Raw genomic sequence first — 22,424 nt, forward strand, 5'->3', positions numbered from 1 at the left:
TGAAGTCCCTCTGCAGGCTCTGGCTTAGGGGGAGCGGCCACCTCCCACCCTCAGCACAAGGAAAGCAGAAACGCACCCTGGGTGTGCAGTCCCAAAGGAAACATGTGGTGGTTACGGCGCAACCGGGAGCTCCAAGCTCCAGACCCCTTGACTGCCTCTAATTTCCCTGTGGTCACAGTGCGTTAATTAGTTTTCATGGATAAATTCAGACCTGATGCCATCCTGGCACCAGCTGCTCTGGCAACGTAAGCAGCGGCCAGTGTCTGCAGCTGTCTCAGAGCACATCGTGCCAAAAAATGATCTCAAGTATACAAAAACAAGACTCGTAAAGGAGGCGCTTCCTTTCATTATTGAATTCCTAGAAATAGCAGATTGTCTAGGTAGAAGGTGGGGTAGTGACGGGGCTCCAGGATTAAAAACCTGGTTCAGAAGGGTACTTCCAAGCTAAAGAAGGCCAAATGGAAAATTAAACTTGAGGCCGGAGATACTCCAGAGAACACACCTTGGCTAACAGGGAAGCGCAACCCAAGCAACTGTGGCCCCTGCCTGCCAGGGACAGGAAGAGAGATTCCGGTCTCGGATCCTAGGGGCATAGTGCTTGGAGTCACAGGACCTGGGTGTGAGTCTTGGCTCTGTCACTGATAATGGCATTTGTGATCTTGGGCAGATCAGATGTATGAACCTTGGTTTTCACATCCTAGAATGGAGCGCACCTACCAGTTACCTCATAGGGCAGCTGGGAGGAGCAAATAAGAATGAGCATGGGAAAGAACTTCACAAAGTCTGTGCAAAGTACGAAGTGTTTTAAAACTATAAGCATCTTCTTTAATCTCCTGCACAAACAACTTTCATCAAAGGGGAAAATGACTTGTCTGTTTGGCCTTTCATAGAACCAGTTTGCTAGCTTCCGCTCATCTCTGGAAGGATTCATGCCCCTACGGCCTTGAAAGTCAGCTTGAAGACCCACCTGCGGCCATAGAGTCTCCAGATAGCCGTTTTCTGTGCAATGCTGATATCGATGAGCTCTGACAGGCTGTGTTTCCAGTGTAGGAGGTCAGAGTCCTTTAGGGCATCCATCAGTTTGTTTGCTGTCTTCCCAGCAAAAGCCCTCTGCTGAACTAGGGACTGTATTCCCAGAGAGGCGAGGTACTAAGGGGACAGACATATCCATGACTCAAGGTACAGATTACATGACAGAATTGTTCACTCTTCAGAAATTTGGCATCTTTCACATTTCAGCACATGCAAACCGACGGCATTATATAAAAGGAAAGTACCTAGGGCGCCTGAGTGGCTCAGTTGGTTGGGCAACTGCCTTCGGCTCAGGTCATGATCCTGGAGTCCCAGGATCGAGTCCCGCATCTCCCTCAGACCCTCTCCCCTCTCATGCTATCTCATTCTCTCTCTCAAATCAATCAATCAATCAATCAATCAATCAATCAAAAAAAAAAAAAAAGGAAAGTACCTACAGCCTGACCCTAATGCATATGAAATGTGTGCCTGAAAAACTGGGCCTGGAAGAGAGGCAGATGGTATGCTGAGAACCAGGGCTTTGACATAAAATGGGCCTGGACTTAAACACTGTCTCTATCACTTATTCTGTGAGTTGAGGCCAGTTAGCTTCTTAACCAAGCCTCAGCTTCCTCATCTGTAAAATGGGCATAAACTCTATCATAAAGAATTATCGTGAAAAATTAAAATAAAACGGTATGTGGGGCACCTGGGTAGCTCAGTCAGTCGGTTAAGCGTCTGCCTTCGGCTTGGGTTAAATCTCGGAGTCCTGGGATGGAGCCCTGTGTTGGGCTCCGTGCTTGGCGGGGAGCCTACTTCTCCCTCTCCTTCTGCCCCCTCCCCCGCTCATGCCAGCTCTCTCTCTCAAATAAATAAAATCTTAAATAAATAAATACAAAACAGTATGTGTCAAACAGTGCTGGACACATTACAGAGTAGGATTTTTTTTTTAAGATTTTATTTATTTATTTGTTAGCGAGAGAGAGAGCACAAGCAGGGGGAGCAGCAGGCAGAGGGAGAGGGAGAAGCAGGCTCCCCGCTGAGCAAGGAGCCCGATGTGGGACTTGATCCCAGGTCCCTGGGATCATGACCCGAACCAAAGGCAGACGCTTAATAGACTGAGCCACCCAGGCGCCCCCGGAGTAGGAGATTTTTTATTTCCCTTTTTAATTTTTTTTTAAGATTTGATTTTTAAGTAATCTCTATACCCAATGTGGGACTCAAACTTACAACCCCAAGATCAAGAGTCACATGTTCTACCAACTGAGCCAGCCAAGCTCCCCTGAAGTAGGAAATTTTTTAAAGGATGACTATTATGAGCATAATTATCTTTTCATTAACTTCTGATATAATTTTCAAAGGCGAAAGCACAACTTAAAGAGTCAGCTTAGGGGGCACCTGGGTGGCTCAGGTCATGATCCCGGGATCCTAGATAGAGCTCTAAGTCAGGCTCCCTGCTCAGGGGAGAGCCTGCTTCTCCCTCTCCCTCTGCCCCTCCCTCTGCTTGTGCGCTCGCGCTCTCTCTCACTCTCAAATAAATAGATAAAATCTTTAAAAAAAAAAAAAAAAAAGAGCTTAGGGGCCCCTGAGTGACTCAGTCCGTTAAGTGTCTGATTCTTGGTTTCAGCTCAGGTCCTGATCTCAGGGTCGTGAGATCCGAGCCCTGTGTCAGGCTCCACGCTCAGCAGGGAGTGGGCTGGAAGAATCTTTCTCTCCCTCTCCCTCTGCCCCTCCCCCCACTAAAATAAATAAATCTTTAAAAAAAAAAAAAAAGCTTAAATCCAAAACAAAAATTGTACTTACGAAGCCTATCATTTATTTTAAGGGACAACTTACTTTTTGTCATTATAATCAATTCTGTACATGTAAGTTTCCTTTCCCAAAAACAAATCAAATGGACAATTTACAGATTTAAAAAGCATATACAATGTGTCAACTGTACCTCAATTTTGTTTTAAGGAGGCTCCCCACCCAGCTTGGAGCCCAACATGGGGCTTGAACTCACGACCCTGAGATCAAGATCTGAGCTGAGATCAAGAGTCAGATGCTAATTGGGGCGCCTGGGTGGCTCAGTCGTTAAGCATCTGCCTTCAGCTCAGGTCATGATCCCAGAGTCTCCTGGGATCGAGCCCCGCAGCAGGCTCTCTGCTCTGAGGGAAGCCTGCTTCTCCCTCTCCCACTCCCCCTGCTTGTGTTCCCTCTCTCGCTGTGTCTCTCTCTGTCAAATAAATAAATAAAATCTTAAAAAAAAAAAAAAGTCAGATGCTAAACTGACTGAGCCACCCAGGCCCCCCTTCCATTTTTAAAAAGCCTATACAGTAAGTCATTACACATATTACTTTCAGTTTTCCTGGACCTTGCTGCAAACTTTAGGAGACAGAATGCTTAAGCAGTCCCCCTGCCTATGGGGCAGTTTTCAGCAGATGTTTTTGAGACAGAATAAGGTTCTGTGAGCAACAGTAATCTAGATTCTGATACTCATTACTACTACATATGTGAAGACTAAGCCCTTTCACTGCCTCTCAGTATTTGTCACCAAGGACTATAATTCGGGTCCTTCTCTGTCACTTAAAGTAAGAAAAGACAAATGTACCTGTCAGGTTTACTGGTTCCTGACTTTGTTTACTTTTAAAACACGGATCAGCAAACTGGCTCTATAAAGGGCCAGGTAGTAAATAATTTAGGTTTTGCAGGCCACATTTGGTCTGTCACATATTCTTCTTTGTTGTTTTTTTTCCCCAACTATTTAAAAATGTAAAACCCATTCTTAGCTTGAGGGCCATATATAAGCAGGCAGCAAGCCAGATTTGTCCCACTGGCTTTAGAGTTTGCCAATCCCTGGTTTAAAAATAAGCCTTTCCTGGGGCTCCTGGGTGGCTCAGTCGTTAAGCGTCTGCCTTCAGCTCAGGTCATGATCCCAGGGTCTTGGGATCCAGCCCCGCATCGGGCTCCCTGCTCAGCGGGAAGCCTGCTTCTCCCTCTCCCACTCCCCTTGCTTGTGTTCCCTCTCTTGCCATCTCTCTCCCTCTGTCAAAAAAATAGATAAAATCTTTTTTTATTTTTTTAAAAATATTTTATTTACTTATTTGAGAGAGAGAATGAGATAGAGAGAGCATGAGGGGGGGAGGGTCAGAGGGAGAAGAAGACTCCCTGCTCAGCAGGGAGCCTGATGCAAGACTCGATCCCAGGACTCCAGGATCATGATCTGAGCCGAAGGCAGTCGCTTAACCTACTGAGCCACCCAGGCACCCAAAATAGACAAACTCTTTGAAAAGAGACTTTTCTGAAAATTTTCTAAGTAAATATGTGGAAGTCAATGTTGATCAATAAACTAAACAAGGATCTCCCCTCAAATTGGTCAATGGAACTTTCATAGATATTATTAAGATAAAGGGAGCAGAGAGAAACCTATCAAACAGAATTTCGCGGTTTGATTAACAGTTAAGGTCATAAGAAACTACCAATAATAAAACCACACCATTTATTTAAATAATCTCACAGGAAGACAAGTCTTACCGGTAACCCAAAATGTACTGCCTTCTTCACAGAGTGCTCTAGCAAAACATAGCTATCAGATCTCTTCTGCCCCAGCACGTAAAGCCAGCTCTGGTAAGAGAAATCATCAAAATATATCCTAACAATGACAACAGTTAATGTTCTATCGAAATATCAGCATGGTTGTAAGAAAAATTTAACGAGAGACAAGATAAATCTTCTAAAATATTCACGAAGTATGAACCTAAATGAAAACCACTGAACACATTACAACTGTCAGACTAAAGTAAACAGCTACTGATCTTCACCTCTGACAGTAGTGAGTGGCAAGTATTCCATAAAAAAACCATGAAGCTCCCATAGGGCCTTTAATTGAGAAATCGAGATTCTCAGGGAATGTTAAATGAATTCTCTGTTCTCCCTGTGCTTGGTGTTTATGCTTTCACGGGACAATGTCTCATCCAGTTACTAGGTGTTGCATACACCTTTTGGTTAATGCCAACATTTAAAGTGGTAGCTTTGGATTAAAATTTGTAGACAAGAAATGCCTCCCCCAAAGCAAAACAGAGATCATGAATTAAGAAAGATAATAACTATGGGTTGCCTTTTCTGAATTCCCACAACCACCTAACTAGTTTCCCTTCACCGCTAAGGGCCTTCTAACTGCAAAACAACCCAATCCGAATGGGGCCTTTTGAAGGCCAACTCAACCCACGGGCTGAACTCCCGAGACAGGAAGGGGCAGCTCACCAAGCAATGCTGGAGACACACATGATCGTTGGACTCCTGGGCAATCCTAATCGCCTCCTGCAGGGCAAGCTCTGCCTGCTGACTAGAGACAGACCAAACATTAATAACTCATTAACAGGGGCGCCTGGGTGGCTCAGTTCTTAAATGTCTGCCCTTTGGCTTGGGTCATGTTCCCAAGGTACTGGGATCGGGCCTCGCACAGGGCTCCCTGCTCAGCGGGAAGCCTGCTTCTCCCTCTCCCACTCCCCCTGCTTGTGCTCCTTCTCTCACTGTGTCTCTCTATCAAATAAATAAACAAAATCTTAAAAAACAAAACAAAACTCATTAACAATCACAAACATGTCCAAGCAACGTAACAGGAAGGCATCTGTACAGTAATTCATCCAAGGAGAGGCCTCTGGGTTGGAAGTTGTAACAATGAGCTTATTCCCAGAGGTGCTTCCGTCTCCCAGCAGCAAGAAACATTAACAGTAGAGACACAGAACAGGTCCTTTCTAAGGTGGATTTCTACTACAAAGGGCAAGAAGAAATGGCTTTTCTTGATCTCTGCTCCTAAGATTTTTATTTTAGTTGTCTACCCCTGGGAGGAGGGGCCCGCATAGGATATAACACTTCACTTTTCACGGCATTCCCTTCCCCATTATGTGAATTTTTTTTTTTACAATGGCATTTGATACTTTTGTATTTTTTCAAAACTAGTTTTAAAAAGTATTTGGAGAATACTCACTTCTGAGATTTTTTTTCTGCTGATGTGGCTCCCCTCCATCTGGGATGTCTCCCTTAATCTCAGATTCTGCAGAAATTCAGCCAACTATCCTTGGCCCCACTGAGCTCTCACCTCTGAAAACACCCACAGAAATGCTATCTGTAACCCACCTTGCAGTGCTTAAATACTATTATGTATCACCTTCTACTTATTTAATCTATGTTAATTTTATTTCTTCAAATAGTTTATAAGCCTGCAGAGGGCAAGCTCTTAAATTTTGGTTTCCCAGTGGCAAGTCACAGAAAAGAAGTTCTATAAATGCAGGGTTACGGAAGACCTCAAAATCAAATCAGAAATTCTATGGGTATCTCTTATTAAGGAAAAATTTACATAAGGAATTTTCTTTAAAATTAGTATTAGCCTCACACAATCCATTTTAACTGCGGAGAGCTGGATTGTTCTTCAATAGCCACTTATTTGAATAAAGAGGGGAGATACATTTTTACCTATTTTACATTTCTTTTAAATTCCTTTCAATGCTGAGATGTAACAGGACAAGCTACTCAGGGGCAGGAAGCCTATCATCACATACAGGACCTCAATAAATATCAGTTGATTTAACTTTATGGAATATCTGAAGAACAAATAAATAATGTTAAGTTAAAAAAAAGGAGGGGCTTTTGGGAGAACTGTATAGATAGTATTTTAAAACTAAAGAGAGATTACTTTACCCCGGGTAGGAGGAAAAGTTAGATCTACCAAATGGTAGATTCCCAGACAGATTAAGACTGCTTTAAATCTGCGTTCAACTATTAAGTTAGTAGAGGTGAGGGAGGGCTGACCTGCTACCTTATTATTTAAACAGACACTTACAAATTGAAGGAGTGATCTGTGCATATATCTGGAGGAGTGTCCCTTATGAAAACAACAGCACTCCCCAACCCTCTATTCTCATCTATCACCTTTATGTATTATGGTCAGTGTTGTTTATTGTCTATCTACCCCACTGTAAGCTCCATGAGAACAGAGGCTTTTCCCTCTTCTTTTACAGTTGTACCCTCAGCACCTACCACAGTGCCTAGTACACAGCAGAAGCTCAGTGAACAACTATACTGACTTTCAAGAAATCTTCACAATCCTATAAGCTAAGTGACAAAGATTTATAAAGGCCACAGCTCCAGGGCTAGAATCAAAGAAGCATGGACCTGAGTAAATTAATTAGCAATTAATTTGATTCAGTTAGCTGCCTCTCCTATTGAAAATGTATCAATTCTATACATCAACAGATTATTTGTATCTAGAAGGCTGGATACAAATTTCCAAACCCGAGCAGCAGCTGTTTTGAACACAGAAATCAGTTAATGGTAAATACTACAAATGATATTACTATTTATTATGATAACATAAAAAATGAAAGGTTCTGATTAAGAAGTCATTACAGTTGGGCAGACAAAAAAGAAGTCCAGGATCAAAAGATAACATGGAATCCCATAAAATCATGGAGTTTGGAGTAGACTTGAACCTTTCTGAGTCCAACTATCAATGTGATGCGTCAGTTCCCTTACTGACACCTGGTCTAGGCTTGAGCACCTCGCTGCCCCTTCCAAAGAGGTTCCATGTGGGACCACCTTCCTTATCACAGGCAAAGCACGGCCCTTCCTTTGCACTTCCCCGCTCTTGTTCTTCTCCAGGAATTACACCCTCGGTCATCTAAGCTTTCTTCACATGACCTTTTATGACATGAAGATGACAAACATGTACTTGGCTAAATCATTTTCTCTCTAAGCTCACCATTCTCATATCCTTCCCACACTGTTTACACAACATGGCTTTGAATGCCTACAAGACGACTGTCCCCAACACAAGTTCCAGCCTCTCTATGTCCCTTTTAAAATGTGACAATCAAAAACAATTTCTGACCCAAACAGCAAGGGGTAGAAGTCTCAGTTCTTGAACTTTGGACACTATATTTCCATTAACACACCCTACAGTCTCTATTCAAAAATGCCTGTAGCAGAGACCACATTTCTCTCAAAGGGGAAAAAGCCACGGGGCGGGGGGAACACTTTCAATTAATAATTCCCTCCCTTTTCACCCTTATTCACATTATTTCACTGTTTCCAAAATAGCCTCCACGTTTTAAGTTTTTATCCACATAACTCTATTTACTAATTAATAATTGGGCAATTTTCCTATTTTATTCATTAAAATCATAAGCACATCTCAGCAATGGCATAAGCCAGTGTCACCCCACTGAACTGCGGGAATTCTATCCAAAAGCACAAACATGTGGCTTTTAGTAAGCTGTACACTGTTTTATCCAGTAAAAGGACAACTTCCTTTTGGCTTTTTGAAAGACTGAAAATAGCTTTTGTATCATTATTACCTCCAAAAAATCCTTTTGGGAATCTCTGGCCTAACGACCTAATTTCCTTTTAACTCAATGGCTGTTTTTCTTAGAAGGAAAGAGGCCATGCACTAAGACAGTAATGCTCAACAATGACACTAGGGGGCAGACTGCTTAAGCAGAAAATTTTTGTTAACTGCCGTCCAGGGAAAGAGCTTCCGTCTTCGGAAGTTAACGCTTGAGAGTTGATCTCTTCAAGTCTCTTCGGGGACAGAAACCGACGGACTCACTAGTGACCGAAGCGGCAGTGCAGGGCGGCCAGGTTCAGCGCGGCGTATCTCAGGCTCCGGCCGTAGCCCTCCTCCCCGTTACTTTTGCTTTCAGCCCCAGTGAGAATCAGGCGATCGAAATAATGAAGGAGGCTGTGTGTTGAACTGAAAACATCTTGGACCCGGAGGTTGTTTAAGTAGCTGAGATAGTGCTGAAACAAGAAACAATCCACGCATTTTAAATATTCGGCTTCCTCCCGCGTGAGACTAATTCAGAGCGTCCCGCTGGCTGCAAACACCAGTGTACCCCCAACCCTCCCAGCAAGATGGCTTAGCATAACCTTTCCCCCACGGGCAGGATAAAACAAGTTCAAGATACGGTGGTTTATTTCCTCCTTAGGGAGTCCCCAAATGAAAAATGGGCGCCCATTAGGATTTGTGTCAGAGTTTTGGCCTACTAAATATAGGTCCACTATGCCACTGGTTATATTTGGGCCCATGGGTGATGGGGTGGGGGGGACTCAACTAGCTCAAGTATTAAGGAATACTGTGAGCTCAAAAATAAAGATTTTAATTCCTGAATTCATATAAAAATTATAAAATTAATTTCTGTAAATGTCCAAAGCATAACACAGTGAGTCTTTAACTAGTTTACTAAGTTAATTATCTTGCATTTTGACACTATTTTCATTTTGTTTGATTCACTGAATTAAACTTCCCTCCAACAGGCAGATCCCAGTTACTATGGAGCAAAGCAGATATATTTCTGCATGTGAATAAAGATGTCAAATCCAGGTACTACTAAGAAAGTTTAAAACAAAAAAAGAGGGGCACCTGGGTGGCTCAGTCACCAGACACCTGCTTTGGCTCGGGTCATGATTCCAGGGTTCTGGGATCGAGCCCCGCATCGGGCTCCCTGCTCAGCCAGGAGCCTGCTTCTCCCTCTCCCACTCCCCCTGCTTGTGTTCCCTCTCTCGCTGTCTCTCTCTCTGTCAAAAAAATAAAATAAAATCTTTAAAAAAAAGAAAAGAAAAGTTTTCAGGGTAAAAATCCAGTAAGGAATGCAATTACTTGAATTTGGGAGGAAAAAAAAACTAAGAGGAAGGGGGAAAAGAATTTTTAGCCCCAAAACTTGAAGAAAAAAAAAAAAGTCAGTCTACTCTACCATCTGTTCATAACTCGGAGCCTCAGAGAGACGATGTATGAACGAGAACAGCAAGAGACTAAAGAGACTCCTAATGGCCCCGGGGGGTGAGGGGTGACAGGAAAAGCTTTGCGACCTAGGCTTGTTGACTTGCCAACATTTTCTTCCAAGAAACGGGGCCAATGGGCCACTCCTCATTTGCACGGCTCCTCAATACAAAGAATAGGCTTGTCCTGGCTTTCCAACTCAAAAGACTCACCGCTTCAGCAAAATCAGGATTAAATTTCAACAAGTTGTTCAGTTCTTTCTGCAAAGATGCTGGAGTGAGGGCTTTTGTCTCATCGTTCTTTAACAAAGAAGCCTGAAATTTAAAAATGACAACTCAGTGGACAGAAATGGCTAATAAACATATGGAAATATATACTAACCAGCATCCTCTGACTATGTTCTTTTCCGCAGCTACTCTCTCCTCTTGACCACACAAAACACTGTTTCCTCTTCCTGAAACACAAAGAGCCCAACTACCTCTACCCAGTCACACGCTCCTCACATGCCTTGCAAACTCCTGCTCCTCCTTCAGGCCCCAGTTTAGACTTCAGCCACTTGCTTGTATCACTTTCTAGACTAGGTAAGGTCCTCTAAGCCCCTACGCGTGCCCATAAGCCCCCTGCACTAACCCTTCCTGCAGTACTTATCAAACTACGTGAAAAGTACCAAAGTGACCCACCCCGGACTGGGACCACCCTCAGGACTGACAGTGTGTACCTCCATCCGGCCCCGCAAGAGGCCCCAAGAGCACTCAGGTGCCTTACTCCTGGTTATCTGTCTCATTAGATGGTACCAGCAATGATTACACAAATATGTAGAAAACTAATTCTAAATTAAATATTAGTACTTAACTTTGTTACAGACACTTCAATTTTACCTAGACAAAAAAAAATTTTTTTAAAGATTCTATTTATTTATTTGACAGAGAGAGACAGCGAGAGAGGGAACACAAGCAGGGGGAGTGGGAGAGGGAGAAGCAGGCTTCCCCCTGAGCAGGGAGCCCGATGCGGGGCTCGATCCCAGGACCCCGGGATCATGACCTGAGCCGAAGGCAGACGCTTAATGACTGAGCCACCCATGCGCCCCATTACCTAGACAAATTTTTATTTATAAGCAATAATTTCTAATTCCATTTGAATTCCTTATATCATTATAGAAGGTTCCAAAGACATGGAAAGACATACAGAGGAAACAAAAATCATCTGTAACCCCTCCACCCAGAAAGAACACTATTAATATGTCAGTGTCTTATTCCAGTCTTTTTTCTATGTGTGTGGGATATGTATGTGATACATACGTTTATACACCTATACCACATTTTTAACAAAATTAGAACATGGTATATCAATTTACTTCCTGCTCTTTTCATTAATAATATAAAGTTTGTCTCATCATCAGTCTTTGAAAATAAGACTTTTAAAGCAAAAGTATTAACCCTGTGACCATCATATTTATTGCAAAATATTTTTTCCCATTTTACTGTTTGTCTTTTAGTTTTGTTAGAATGTGTTCTGACATGCATTTTTAATTTTTATGCTGAAAAATCAAATGATCTTCTCCTATGTGTTTTCTTCCACAGCTTTTATGTTTAGAAAGTCTTTCCCCACCTAGAGATCAGTTAAAAGTTAATATGTAGTTCCTCCTGGTCTAATTACAGCTTTACATGTTCACATTTACCCTTTAATCCATCTGTAATGTACTGAAGTGTGAGGAGGAGGTAAAGAGCTAGCTATATTTTCTCTTCCATACTTAACCAATAGTCTAGATGGGTTTTTCTAATATGTTTGAAGGGTGATCCTATCACTTTTCATCTAGACCTAAACAAACAGAAAATTAATAACAAAATTAAGGAAAATTAGAAAAGTAGAGCAAAAAATCAAAATCCTGCACTTGAAAATAACATGGGAGAAAAATATTCAGTTTCTGTTAGCAAACAAGTGAAAAAGTATGGCTCAAAAGCACCAGCAAGAAATGTCTGGGCTAAAATGTACTGATGTCTGCAACTTGAAATGCATCAAAAAATGAAAAGATGAAATGGTGGCTGGATAAGGGGGGTGTAGGTACATAAGGACAGAGCGAAATAGTAATTGTGGTATCAAAGTGACAGGTATATGGGTATTCACTGTGCAATGCTTTTCAACTTTTCTTTCTGTTTGAAAATGTCTAATAAAATGTTGGGGGAAGAGAAGTAAGTCTTCCAAATCAGGTTTTTGGGCTGTGTTAGTCACCCACTATTATAAAATGAACATGCATTATAACTTTAAGAAAAATAAAATGAGGGGCGCCTGGGTGGCTCAGTTGTTAAGCGTCTGCCTTCAGCTCAGGTCGTGATCCCAGGGTCCTGGGATCGAGCCCCACATCAGGCTCCCTGCTCTGCGGGAAGCCTGCTTCTCCCTCTCCCACTCGCCCTGCTTGTGTTCCTTTTCTCGCTGTGTCTCTCTGTGTCAAATAAATAAAATCTTAAAAAAAAAAAAAAAAAAAAAAGAAAATGATGGGGTGCTTGGCTGGCTCAGTCAGTAGAGCATGTGACTCTTGATCTTGGGGTTTTAAGTTCAAGCCTCACATTGGGTGTAGAGATTACTTAAAAATAAAATCTTAAAAAAAAAAACAGAAAAAGAAAATCACACACAAAATCATAAAGAACACATAACCACCACTGTATTGTTAGTGAAGAAAAGAAGACCGAGAATAAGGAATAATGCAGATTCACTAATAAACGTACTAACAAGACAGGCACGTGTGATGACATATAATGCCACAGGACATGTTTTTACTTATTAAAGATTTTATTTACTTATCTATTTGAGAGAGAGAGAGAGCAGGGGGAGGGGTAAGGGAAGAGGGAGAGAGAGACTCTCCAGCAGACTCCTTGCTGAGTGTGGAGCCTGACACGGGGCTTGATCCCATGACCCCAAGATCATGACGAAAGCTGAAATCAAGAGTCACATGCTTAACCAACTGAGCCACCCAGGAGCCCCTCCACAGTATTTGTTTTTCAAAAGTTTGTGATAGGGACGCCTGGGTGGCTCAGTTGGTTAAGCATCTGCCTTTGGCTTGGGTCATGATCCCGGAGTCCTGGGATCGAGTCCCGCATCGGACTCCCTGCTCAGTGGGGAGCCTGCTTCTTCCTCTGCCTGCCGCTCCCCCTGCTTGTGCCCTCTCTCTTTCTCTCTAAAAAATAAATAAAATCTTTTTAAAAATTAAAAAAAAAAAAGTTGGTGATAAATAACAGAATTAACATACCTGTTGAGAAAGAAAAAATTCTGCTTGTTTTTGGGAGAGAGGCCCACTGCAAGATACCTCCTCTTCTCTGGAAAAAATAAAACAAAACTACTAAGGAATTACAGCACAGGGATGGGTGAACTAGGTGATGGGCACCAAAGAGTGCACCTGTCATGAGGAGCACCGGGTGTCATATGAAGTGCTGAATCACTGTATTAGTTTTAGTTTCACCTGAAACTAATATGACAGTGTATGTAATGAACTGGAATTAAAAACTTAAAAAGTCAAACCAGCAAACAAAAAAGAATTACATAACAGCAAGAATGGTAAGGCTAACAAAGTCAAACAGCTTCATCAGAAGAGTTCAAAAACCTTTATAATTAATTCTCTCTTCTCAGGAATAAAAAAACATACTTAAAAAGTGAAGTTAAATGACCTGCCAAAGTTTGCACAATATAATTATGGACAGTTACAGACCTAAGTTCTACATGGTGTGATCTTTCCACCATGCAAATCTCTTGTGGTACCCCTGATTTAAAGCCCTTTGGTGGTACCCCCTCAGCTTCCAGAGTGAAGTCCACACTGCTTAGCAGGGCAGGTGCAATGTTCCGTGAGTGGTCCTAGCCACTACCTCTCTCCTTTGGCTTTTCTTTCTCACCCACACCTCCTCACAGATCTCCTATCCTGCCTCCTTGGCCTGCAGGGCCCATTATCCCACCCACTGTTGGACTGCAGTACACCATCCATCATTCAAGACTGACTCAAGTGTCATGTCCTCCAAGAATCTCTGCCGACGTCTTCACTGGAACTCCCACTGTCTCCTGGAGAGGCTGAGCACAGCACCTATGCATTGCCACACCTGCCTGCTCTCACTTGCAATTGGATGCCAATACCCAGCACCATGCCTAGGAACAAAACAGGCCCTCAGAGTTTGGGAAATGAATGAATGAAGAGTTTCTAACTCCTTGCTACAGATAAAAGATGTGGTGTACTCAAGAGCAGGAAAAAGTGGCTTCTCTTAAGAAATAACCATTTGCCTAGAAATTTACATTATGCAGAATTAAAAGACAAGGAATATAGGGATATAAACCTAGGCTTGAGAAATCTACACACACACAACAGAAAAGTCTTATTTTGAGAGCAAAGTATGAGTAATACCCTTCTGCCACAAGACTCTGAAGAAATGGACTTCTCTATAGGATTATGGTAAGTATAAAAATCAATATTTACTCATAAATAATGCTTTTGTAAGTACTCTGCATCTAATACTGCAGTTCTCCAACTTTTATGTAAATGATATGTGAATGGATATTCTAAAAGAAAAGAAAATTCTTCTGAGGTTACATAATTTGGGCAAAATTACACACTCTATCTTGCTTGGAGATTCATGATGCACGTGAGAGAAATCCAACAGAAAGAAACTATTTACTTGTATTTAATGCACCATTTACCAAACTCACTGAACAAAGAATCCTTTTCTCAATCTTTCAAGAAGAACTAGTGTTCCACAGAAAACACTTTGGGAGGTGCTGCTCTAATATTCTCTCGGCTTCATTTCTTTCTTTCTTTTTTTTTTTTTTAAGATTTTATTTATTTATTCGACAGAGAGAGACACAGCGAGAGAGGGAACACAAGCAGGGGGAGTGGGAGAGGGAGAAGCAGGCTTCCTGCTGAGCAGGGAGCCCGATGCGGGGCTCGATCCCAGGACCCTGGGATCATGACCTGAGCTGAAGGCAGACGTTTAACGACTGAGCCACCTAGGCGCCCCTCTTGGCTTCATTTCTGATAAATACTACCTAATAATCCCTAAGGCAGTGTATCAGATTCTGCAATCATTGGAGCTGCCAAGAACCAGCCCCAACCCAGGTCTAACAAAGATCAGTGACACACTAGTGACCTGGAGGGAAACAGAAAACGAATTCACAGGCCAAGTTCTCAAATGGAAAACAGTCAGTAAAGACCCCTTTCTCTTAACATGCCTCCTAACCAAGGTAAACCCAAGGCTTGGAAGACACATGGCTGCACACAAAAAGGCTAGAGATTGGTAAGAATGAATGAATGAATAAATTCATCTGAATGAAACTGGACACACAATACTAGTCCCATCTGCCCCTAAAGTCCACAGTGGTCAGGGCACCTGGCTGGCTCAGTCAGTAGAGCATAGAGAAAATCAGCAGCATGCAAACTGATTCTATAAAGAAGGTAAGTACAGTCCCCATAAATGAAGATCGAATTTGGTTCTGGCCTCCAAGGTGGCAATCGTGGCTGACATGAACAAGGGGAAGAGCAAGGAAAAACACAATGGCCCAAACCATCTTTTACTGACTCCTTCTGTTCCCTCAGGGCCCCATAAATACATGCAGAAGAAAATAACTTGTGAGAAGCCACAGAGGTATTCAATTTAGGAAAAGGGCTACCCATCTGGGAAAAGGGCTCAAGTACACCTTGCTTATAATCCAATTATTAGCTGAGACAGAATTTTAGACTTACTAGTGCTATAAATCAAGGGCACTTAAGCTGGGTCCATGGATGGGCTTAAAGTTCACGAACCTTGTAAAACTGCACTCAAAAGTTGGCAAAGATGTGCATTTCTAAAATGGACCTACTATATGGCATTTGTGAGATTCTCAGGAGTCTGGAAATTCCTCTAAAGGTCTTAAATCTACCACTGTCATCGAAATTTTAAAAATATGAGATTAATCAATCAACAAAAATTTTACTTTTTGTTTTTGAATACCTTGGCAATGCACAAGCCTCCAGTCTAGGTCCTGGAGGACACACAATGTGTTAACAGGCTTACAGTCCCGGGAAAGGCTAAGACAAGCCCAGGTGAGATGGGGGTAAGTGATAAATGCCAAATGTGAATATGAACTCTGTACTGAGAAACGGGGGAAATCACTTGCAAGTTGGGAAGCAGCAGAGAAAATGGTAAGGAAGGAAGAAGGCATTCCAGGAAAGGGAAACAAAAGACAAGACCCTGGCAGGCCAGGACAAAGGATCCAAGCTGAGAAACTGAAAGTAAGGTCAGAAAGGTCAACTGTGGAAGGCCTAGAACACCAGGTGGGGAGACTGTGGAATCCTTGGAGGTTTCTGAGCAGGATATTGACAGAAGCAGGGGAGACGAGGGACCGGGGCTGGGACAGGAACAGTTGAGGAAGCAAGGACCTCACTCTTCTGAGGTGTGTGACCAGAGGGCATGATGCAACCCCTCTCCCTGAGCCACACTGTCCTCCTTCTGTGCCTCCAATATGCTGGCCTGGACTGTCTTGGAAGCTGTGTGTGTGCCGTGTGCTCTGGCAATTTCTCCTGGCTCCTTCATCACCTGGCTCCCTGTCCGAGGGGCCCCTCCCCAGACGAACCCCCAGTTACTCTCTACCCTTTACCCGAGGGTCCCATTTTCTCTCGATGGCACTGCCTTGCTCTGAAACTGCATTACTTACCAGTTGCCTCTCTATTATCTGACCCTCCCCACATGGCCTTCTCCTGGCTAACACAGCACCTTAACATGGTGTCTGGTACACAGGAAGCACTCAGGAAGTATTTGTTGAATAAATTAATGAATTGGGGAGATTTATATTATATCACTGGCAAGTGAAGAATTACCAGATAATCTCTACTTCTATTAGGTCCTTTTAGGGGCACAGAGAAGCTGTAATTACAGCAGCTTGCAGACTAGGAGCCTCCACGGCCGACTCATGTGGGCTAATCCTATCAGCCCTCTCCTGACTACAGGCACTTGGCAACTGCCAGCAAATGAAACACAGGCTCAATTTCAGTGTGCCCTCTCTTCTGTGATGTGATTTTTTTTTTTAATGATAAACATTTGCTGACTCAATATTTATTCCCTCCCTTCTAAATTAATAGTGGGGGGAAGAAATCAATTAATTAATTAACAGTAGGGTTTCTCATTTCAGACGGGAATAATTTCACTGTGGGATGGGAGATTTGAAAGCTATGCAGTATTTCTTTCCCCTTTCTATTTGTTTGTTTGTTTGTTTATGTGGGCTCCACAATGGGTGGGCGTGGAGCCCAATGTGGGCTTGAACTCATGACCCTGAGATCAAGACCTGAGCTGAGATCAAGAGTCGGACGTTTAACAGACTGAGCCATCCAGGCGCCCCACTCCTTTCTAATTTTAATACAAATTTCTAGGGCAAGAAAAATAACTTTCCTGAAGAGACCTGGAAACATTCCAATAATTGAAAAAAAAAAAAAGAAAGAAAGAGAGAAAACAGGAAGAATAAAAGAACTAAATTAAGAAGCTTTTCATAATGCAATAAAACATTAGAAAAGGTCACAAAAAATGAAATTTTCCTCTTTAAGAGAACCAAGAAATGAATGTAAATATATTCTTCCTTTTTTTTTTATGTAAATATATTCTATAAAATAAAAAGAAATCTTACTACAAGTAAAACCATTTCTTTGTGGAGAAAACATTGTAACACTTGATTAGAAAAATCTTTAAATAGTATCTCTCTTTAATTTTGGTGATAAAATTCAGCTACTATATGTACATTATTTTCTGGAACTATACATACAGCTTTTTTTTTTTTGATCCAGAAATATCACTTACTGGAAAATTATGAAAATTTACATTGGTCTGTATTTTTTAACTATTACAAAGCATTCTGCATGTTGTATATTTTAAGTGAAAAAACATTCCTATTTTATTTTTGAAGATATAAAATTGTCATATATATGCAATTTGATTCTCAGTTCTTACGGTTTCAAATTCTTCACCCCTACTTTTTTTTTTTAAGATTTTATGTATTTGAGAGAGAGAGAATGAGAAAGAAAGAGCAGGGGGAGGGGCAGAGGGAGCAGCAAGCAGACTCCCCGCTGAGCAGGGAGCCCCACTCGGGGCTTGATCCCAGGACCCTGAGATCATGACCTGAGCCGAAGGCAGATGCTTAACCAACTGAGCCACCCAGGCGCCCCTCACCCCTACTTTTCAAAAAAAGTTTTTATACATTGTAATTCACTGTAGACTTTTTTTCTCCTTTTTTTTTTTTTTTAGTATAGTGCGCACAATGTGACGTTAGCTTCAGGTATACAACATCGTCATTTGACATGAAACAATACACTTTCATAGTAAATACACTGGGTCACACACAGGTAAGTTCTTGTAACATGATAAAAACAAAACGATGCAGTTAGACCTAATTACATCAGATTAATTTAGGAGACAGCCAAACCAAAATAAGTCTGAATTTTAACATTTCACAAGAAGTGACATTCTGCTACTTGAAGTAGATAAAGTAGCCAGAACAGGGACTACACCACAGCCCAGACGCATCCCTGAGGCGGCTGAGTTAAAAGAGAAAAAGAACAGCCAGTATTCACTGGATGTTTACTACATGCCAGGCACAGTTCCAAACACTTACATGGATCTGACGTTTAATGCTCACAACACCCCTCTGAAGAGGGGATAGGATGCACCATTTTGCAGATGAGGATGCTGAAGCACAGAGAGGGTGAGTAACTGGCCCAGAGTCACACAGGGAGTAAGTGGAGGAGCCGGAAACCTAAGCCAGCAGTCTGTCACCAGAGCCAGACTCAAGTCCACAGTGTTCTGTCTCTCCATTAGATGAGAGGCATTTGTGAGCAACTCTGAGTAAGTGAGGTTTTGGATGCTTAATGGTACTATAATCTCTTGTGCCCCGTACGTGCTAAAGAAACCACGTAACCAAAGGCCACTGTCAGGAAGCACCCAGCCCCGACAGCGGTCAGCCAGCCTACTTAGGGCAGGTGAGGTTTCTTAAATCAGAGCTCTGAGCAACGTGCAGGGTAATGATCTGTGATGTCAGTCTTCCTCACCACACTGTGGGCTCCTTGAGATCAGGGGACATGGAATATACTATACATGTACACACACAAGTGTGTGTTTTTCTCTCCCAGCAGCAGTTTACTTGGGAGGTGATCCCAGGTAACTGTTGGAGTGAGAGGAAGTGAGGTAGGAAAGTGAAGAAGTCAATAAAAAGTGCTTCATGGGACCACAGGCCAGTGTGGGTGATAGGCTGCGTATGTCGATTTTCTGCATTCATTCATCCAGCACATATTCACAGACACAGTCTACGAGGCAGGCACTACATTAAGTACCGGTAAAGATGCGATGAAGCAAGACAGAGAAGGGTCTTAGGCTGGGAAGGGGTGCCAAGGCAGAAGACACAGATACAAAGAAGTAAGCAAATAAATGTGAAAAGTTACTCTGTGAGGAGAGCCATGAAGGAACTAAAGAAGCCAGAAGTATGTGGGATGGAGATTACTTCAGATACATGGTCAGGGAAGGCCTGTGTGCTGACGCTGGAGCTGAAGCCGAAGTTAGCGGGGAGTATTCAGGAAGCTGAAACAAGCCCAAGCAGCTGAACTGCTGAGAGTGCAGGGGACAGTGAAGGAGCAAGAGGCATGGAGGATGGCGGGGCCAGACCGCACAGGCACTGAGGCCACGATACGCTTGGATTCAGGTCTGAATTCCAAGAACAGTCATGAAGGTTTGGGGCAGAAGGGTGCCATGGTGTGACTGACATTCACAGGGGTTCCCTGGGATGCTGCATGAAAAACAGATTGCAGGGAGACAGGAGCGGAGGCAAGGAGGCCAGAGGGGAGGCCCGAGAAGTCCAGCCTTAGTGGAGATGCGGTGCCGGGGTTGCAGGGGCAGCAGTGGTGATGGAGACAAGTGAACTAAGTCCAAACTGTCATGGAGGAACAACCGACTAGGCTGAGGGCCTGGTTGTCGGGGTGACAGAGAGGGAGGAACCAGGGGCACTCCTAGGTTTTGAGCTTCAACAACTAGGTAAGCAGTGGCATCCCGTGCCCCACGCTTAAACTTTAATAGGCACGCCATCCATTTTCACTGAATTAACCAACTGTTAACTCACTCTGACATAAGGAACACTATCAGTCAGGGAGGGTCCCAGCAAGAAACAAATGGCACATTCAAATGGGGTGATGTGAGAAGAGTTATAAAGGACCACTTATGAAACTCAGGGCAGGAGACAGAGAAGCCGTAAGGGACAATACAGTCCCCAGGACTGGTAACAGTGGGGCACCTTACGCCCCAGGCCTGGGAAATCTTCCTAGTTCCCAGACCCCAGAAGAACGCAGAGAGGACCACCTAATAGAAGCTGTTACCCCACAGCCAGTCTACCATGGCCCTGAAGGAAGGGAGCCAGTGGATCAACAGCCTGACCCAAGTTTCCTTGGCCCACTACTGCCTCCCAATCAGAAATCAGAAGGCAAGGAGCCCACTGATACAGCCCACATGGGTCAATTTCTTGGATCTGGAGCGGCAAAAGGATAGCACGCAGCACATGAATCTCAATGAATGAGGACTTACTAAGCCTATGACTATACTATTTCACAGGAAAGGGATGCCTACCCAAAAAAACCAAATTACCTTATAGATACATCAAGTTCTTCTTTTTCCATTTTTCTTTCACCCTCCTCTCTGTTGGTCTGTTCCATATCAGCATCCTCCACTGTCTTTTTCTCGCCATTTTGGAAGTACTGTTGAAGGGCAGTGTACAGTTTAAACACTTGACTGAAAGAAAGCTTACTGTAGGCCAAGATCATATGGCGCAGAAATAAACCTATAAAATAAGACATACACAGTGTAGGCATTAGCTGAAATCCAGGCTACACAAAGTTGATACGATTTCTTCCAATTCTTCCTTCAAAAGAATCAAAGAGATCCTTGCAGTTGCTATCCCCTCCAACTAGAATCTTCTTCCCCCACCTTTTACAAAACCGGTTTCCTCTTCTTATTCAGGGCTCAGTCCCCACCCCAACCCCCTGCCCCCACATTCCATCATCTTTATCCATCTGATATGTTTTTTTGTGGCTATTGAAACTACCTGAAATTATTTTATTTGTTTACTTTTCACCATCTGGCCCCACCCTACCAGTATGTGATCTCCATAGAGGAAGGTCCCCGTCTATCTTCTAAGTCTAGAGCCTGGCACACAGGAGATAATATAATAGCTGATGTTGAGTAACATAAAAACTACCATGCAAAAAAGCCAAACGATGGAGCGGGGATATAAACCTAACAGAAAAGCCTCCAGAAATTTCATGTATGCCCCCACCTTATAAACTATAGCAATGATATATTCTTACATGCCTCTTTTTATAAAAGTTTAGTTGGTGACCCTGACTTAGAGTCATATAACGCAGAGAAGGAATCCAAAGAACTGTGAGAAACCCTAAAAGCCCTTGGGACCAGACTAATAGTTGGGACTATTACAGACAAAACAGAAGATGCTTTTCTACAAGACAGTTACTTAAACATAGGACAAAATGGCAAGGCAATAAATACAAACTAAAACATGTCCAACACCCCATTGTGTTTGTTCAGAAATGGCAGAGTCATGATAGATGTGACTTAGAAAGCTGCTCACTTCAATGAAAACATTCTCTGCTCTCCTTAGAAGAGCGTCATACCTACTACACTCGTTTTGTGAACCTCTGGTTCAGTTCCAGAAAAAGAATCTGAAAGGTCATCAAAAAATTGTTCCATATCCTTCAATTCGCCTTCAGCCATCAGTTTGATTCTGAATGAGAAAATTGAGGTGCGTATTTTAGGAAGTCCCTCTGAACATCTTCTCATGTTTCACATTCCACAATTATCTCCAAAAAAAATCTATTTTAAAAGCAATTCAGAGACTCATATAAAATGGTGGCACATAAAACAAACTTGACAATCCAAAATGTCACTCTCGTTATTCTAAAAAGCATCACTGCTCATGTTTTCTTGATCATAAAATGTGTCAAAGTAACACATCAGCCAGGAAAAATGGAATTCTCTGCAACAACTAAAAAGAACAAGGTAGATCCATATAGAAAAATAAATTTTGAAACAGTATGTTTAATGTTAACCATTTTTCAAAAAAAGAAGTACTTAGGAAAACCAAGAGTAACAAAGATATATTTTTAGTGAATTCATTACCACGTGCATTTTCCTAATTTTCATCTACATAAACATATTTTCACATACACAGAAGGAAAGGAGGCTTACCTGATCTGTACTGAATTTGCCAGCTGGGGACAAGATTCTTCAATTAACTTGTACAGTTTAGACAGTGTAATATCTGGGCCCTGGATAAAGAAGACAGGGAGGTTACAGAAAAATTTTAAGGAGCTGGAGAATGATAAACAGTAAACATGAATTTATCAACCCCTCTGCTTTCACAATTATTCCAAATGTGAAATCTCAAGTCAAAAGGGAAAACAACCAATCTAAAACGCTAAAGGAACACTTCACATTTGCAAAGCACTCTTGGTTAGTTGGAGGAAAGGTTTAAAAGAGAAACAAAGCATACACTCCGTAGTCCGAGGACCCCGAGGACCTGCCCTTCCTTTTTATTTTGTAATCATGGCAAAGCTAGTTTTCTTCATCAGTAAAATGCAGATAATCATAACCATCTCCCTCATTTG

The 22,424-nt window shown here is 42.5% G+C and overlaps 1 protein-coding gene across 4 annotated transcripts in view; it reads right to left on the minus strand.

Moving 5' to 3' along the window:
- Window positions 1–22,424, minus strand: part of ANAPC5 (anaphase promoting complex subunit 5) — a 41,930-nt gene that overhangs the window by 15,445 nt on the left and 4,061 nt on the right. For 3 of the 4 annotated variants that reach the window (XM_028116605.2, XM_028116604.2, XM_028116603.2), the window contains exons 2-10: window positions 22,006–22,085; window positions 21,432–21,541; window positions 20,389–20,581; window positions 13,014–13,080; window positions 9,982–10,083; window positions 8,600–8,790; window positions 5,257–5,338; window positions 4,528–4,617; window positions 968–1,149 (exon numbers count right to left, since the gene is read on the minus strand). In XM_028116605.2, coding sequence (XP_027972406.1) covers window positions 968–1,149; window positions 4,528–4,617; window positions 5,257–5,338; window positions 8,600–8,790; window positions 9,982–10,083; window positions 13,014–13,080; window positions 20,389–20,581; window positions 21,432–21,541; window positions 22,006–22,085 — 1,097 coding nt within the window. Of the gene's footprint in view, window positions 1–967; window positions 1,150–4,527; window positions 4,618–5,256; window positions 5,339–8,599; window positions 8,791–9,981; window positions 10,084–13,013; window positions 13,081–20,388; window positions 20,582–21,431; window positions 21,542–22,005; window positions 22,086–22,424 lie in introns of those variants that run through there. The other variant, XM_028116606.1, reaches the window with a different exon arrangement.

This window comes from Eumetopias jubatus, unplaced genomic scaffold (genome assembly GCF_037043125.1).
Source record: "Eumetopias jubatus isolate StellerSeaLion01/CBP00866 unplaced genomic scaffold, mEumJub1_p1.0 scaffold_16, whole genome shotgun sequence".
Lineage (NCBI taxonomy): Eukaryota > Metazoa > Chordata > Mammalia > Carnivora > Otariidae > Eumetopias > Eumetopias jubatus.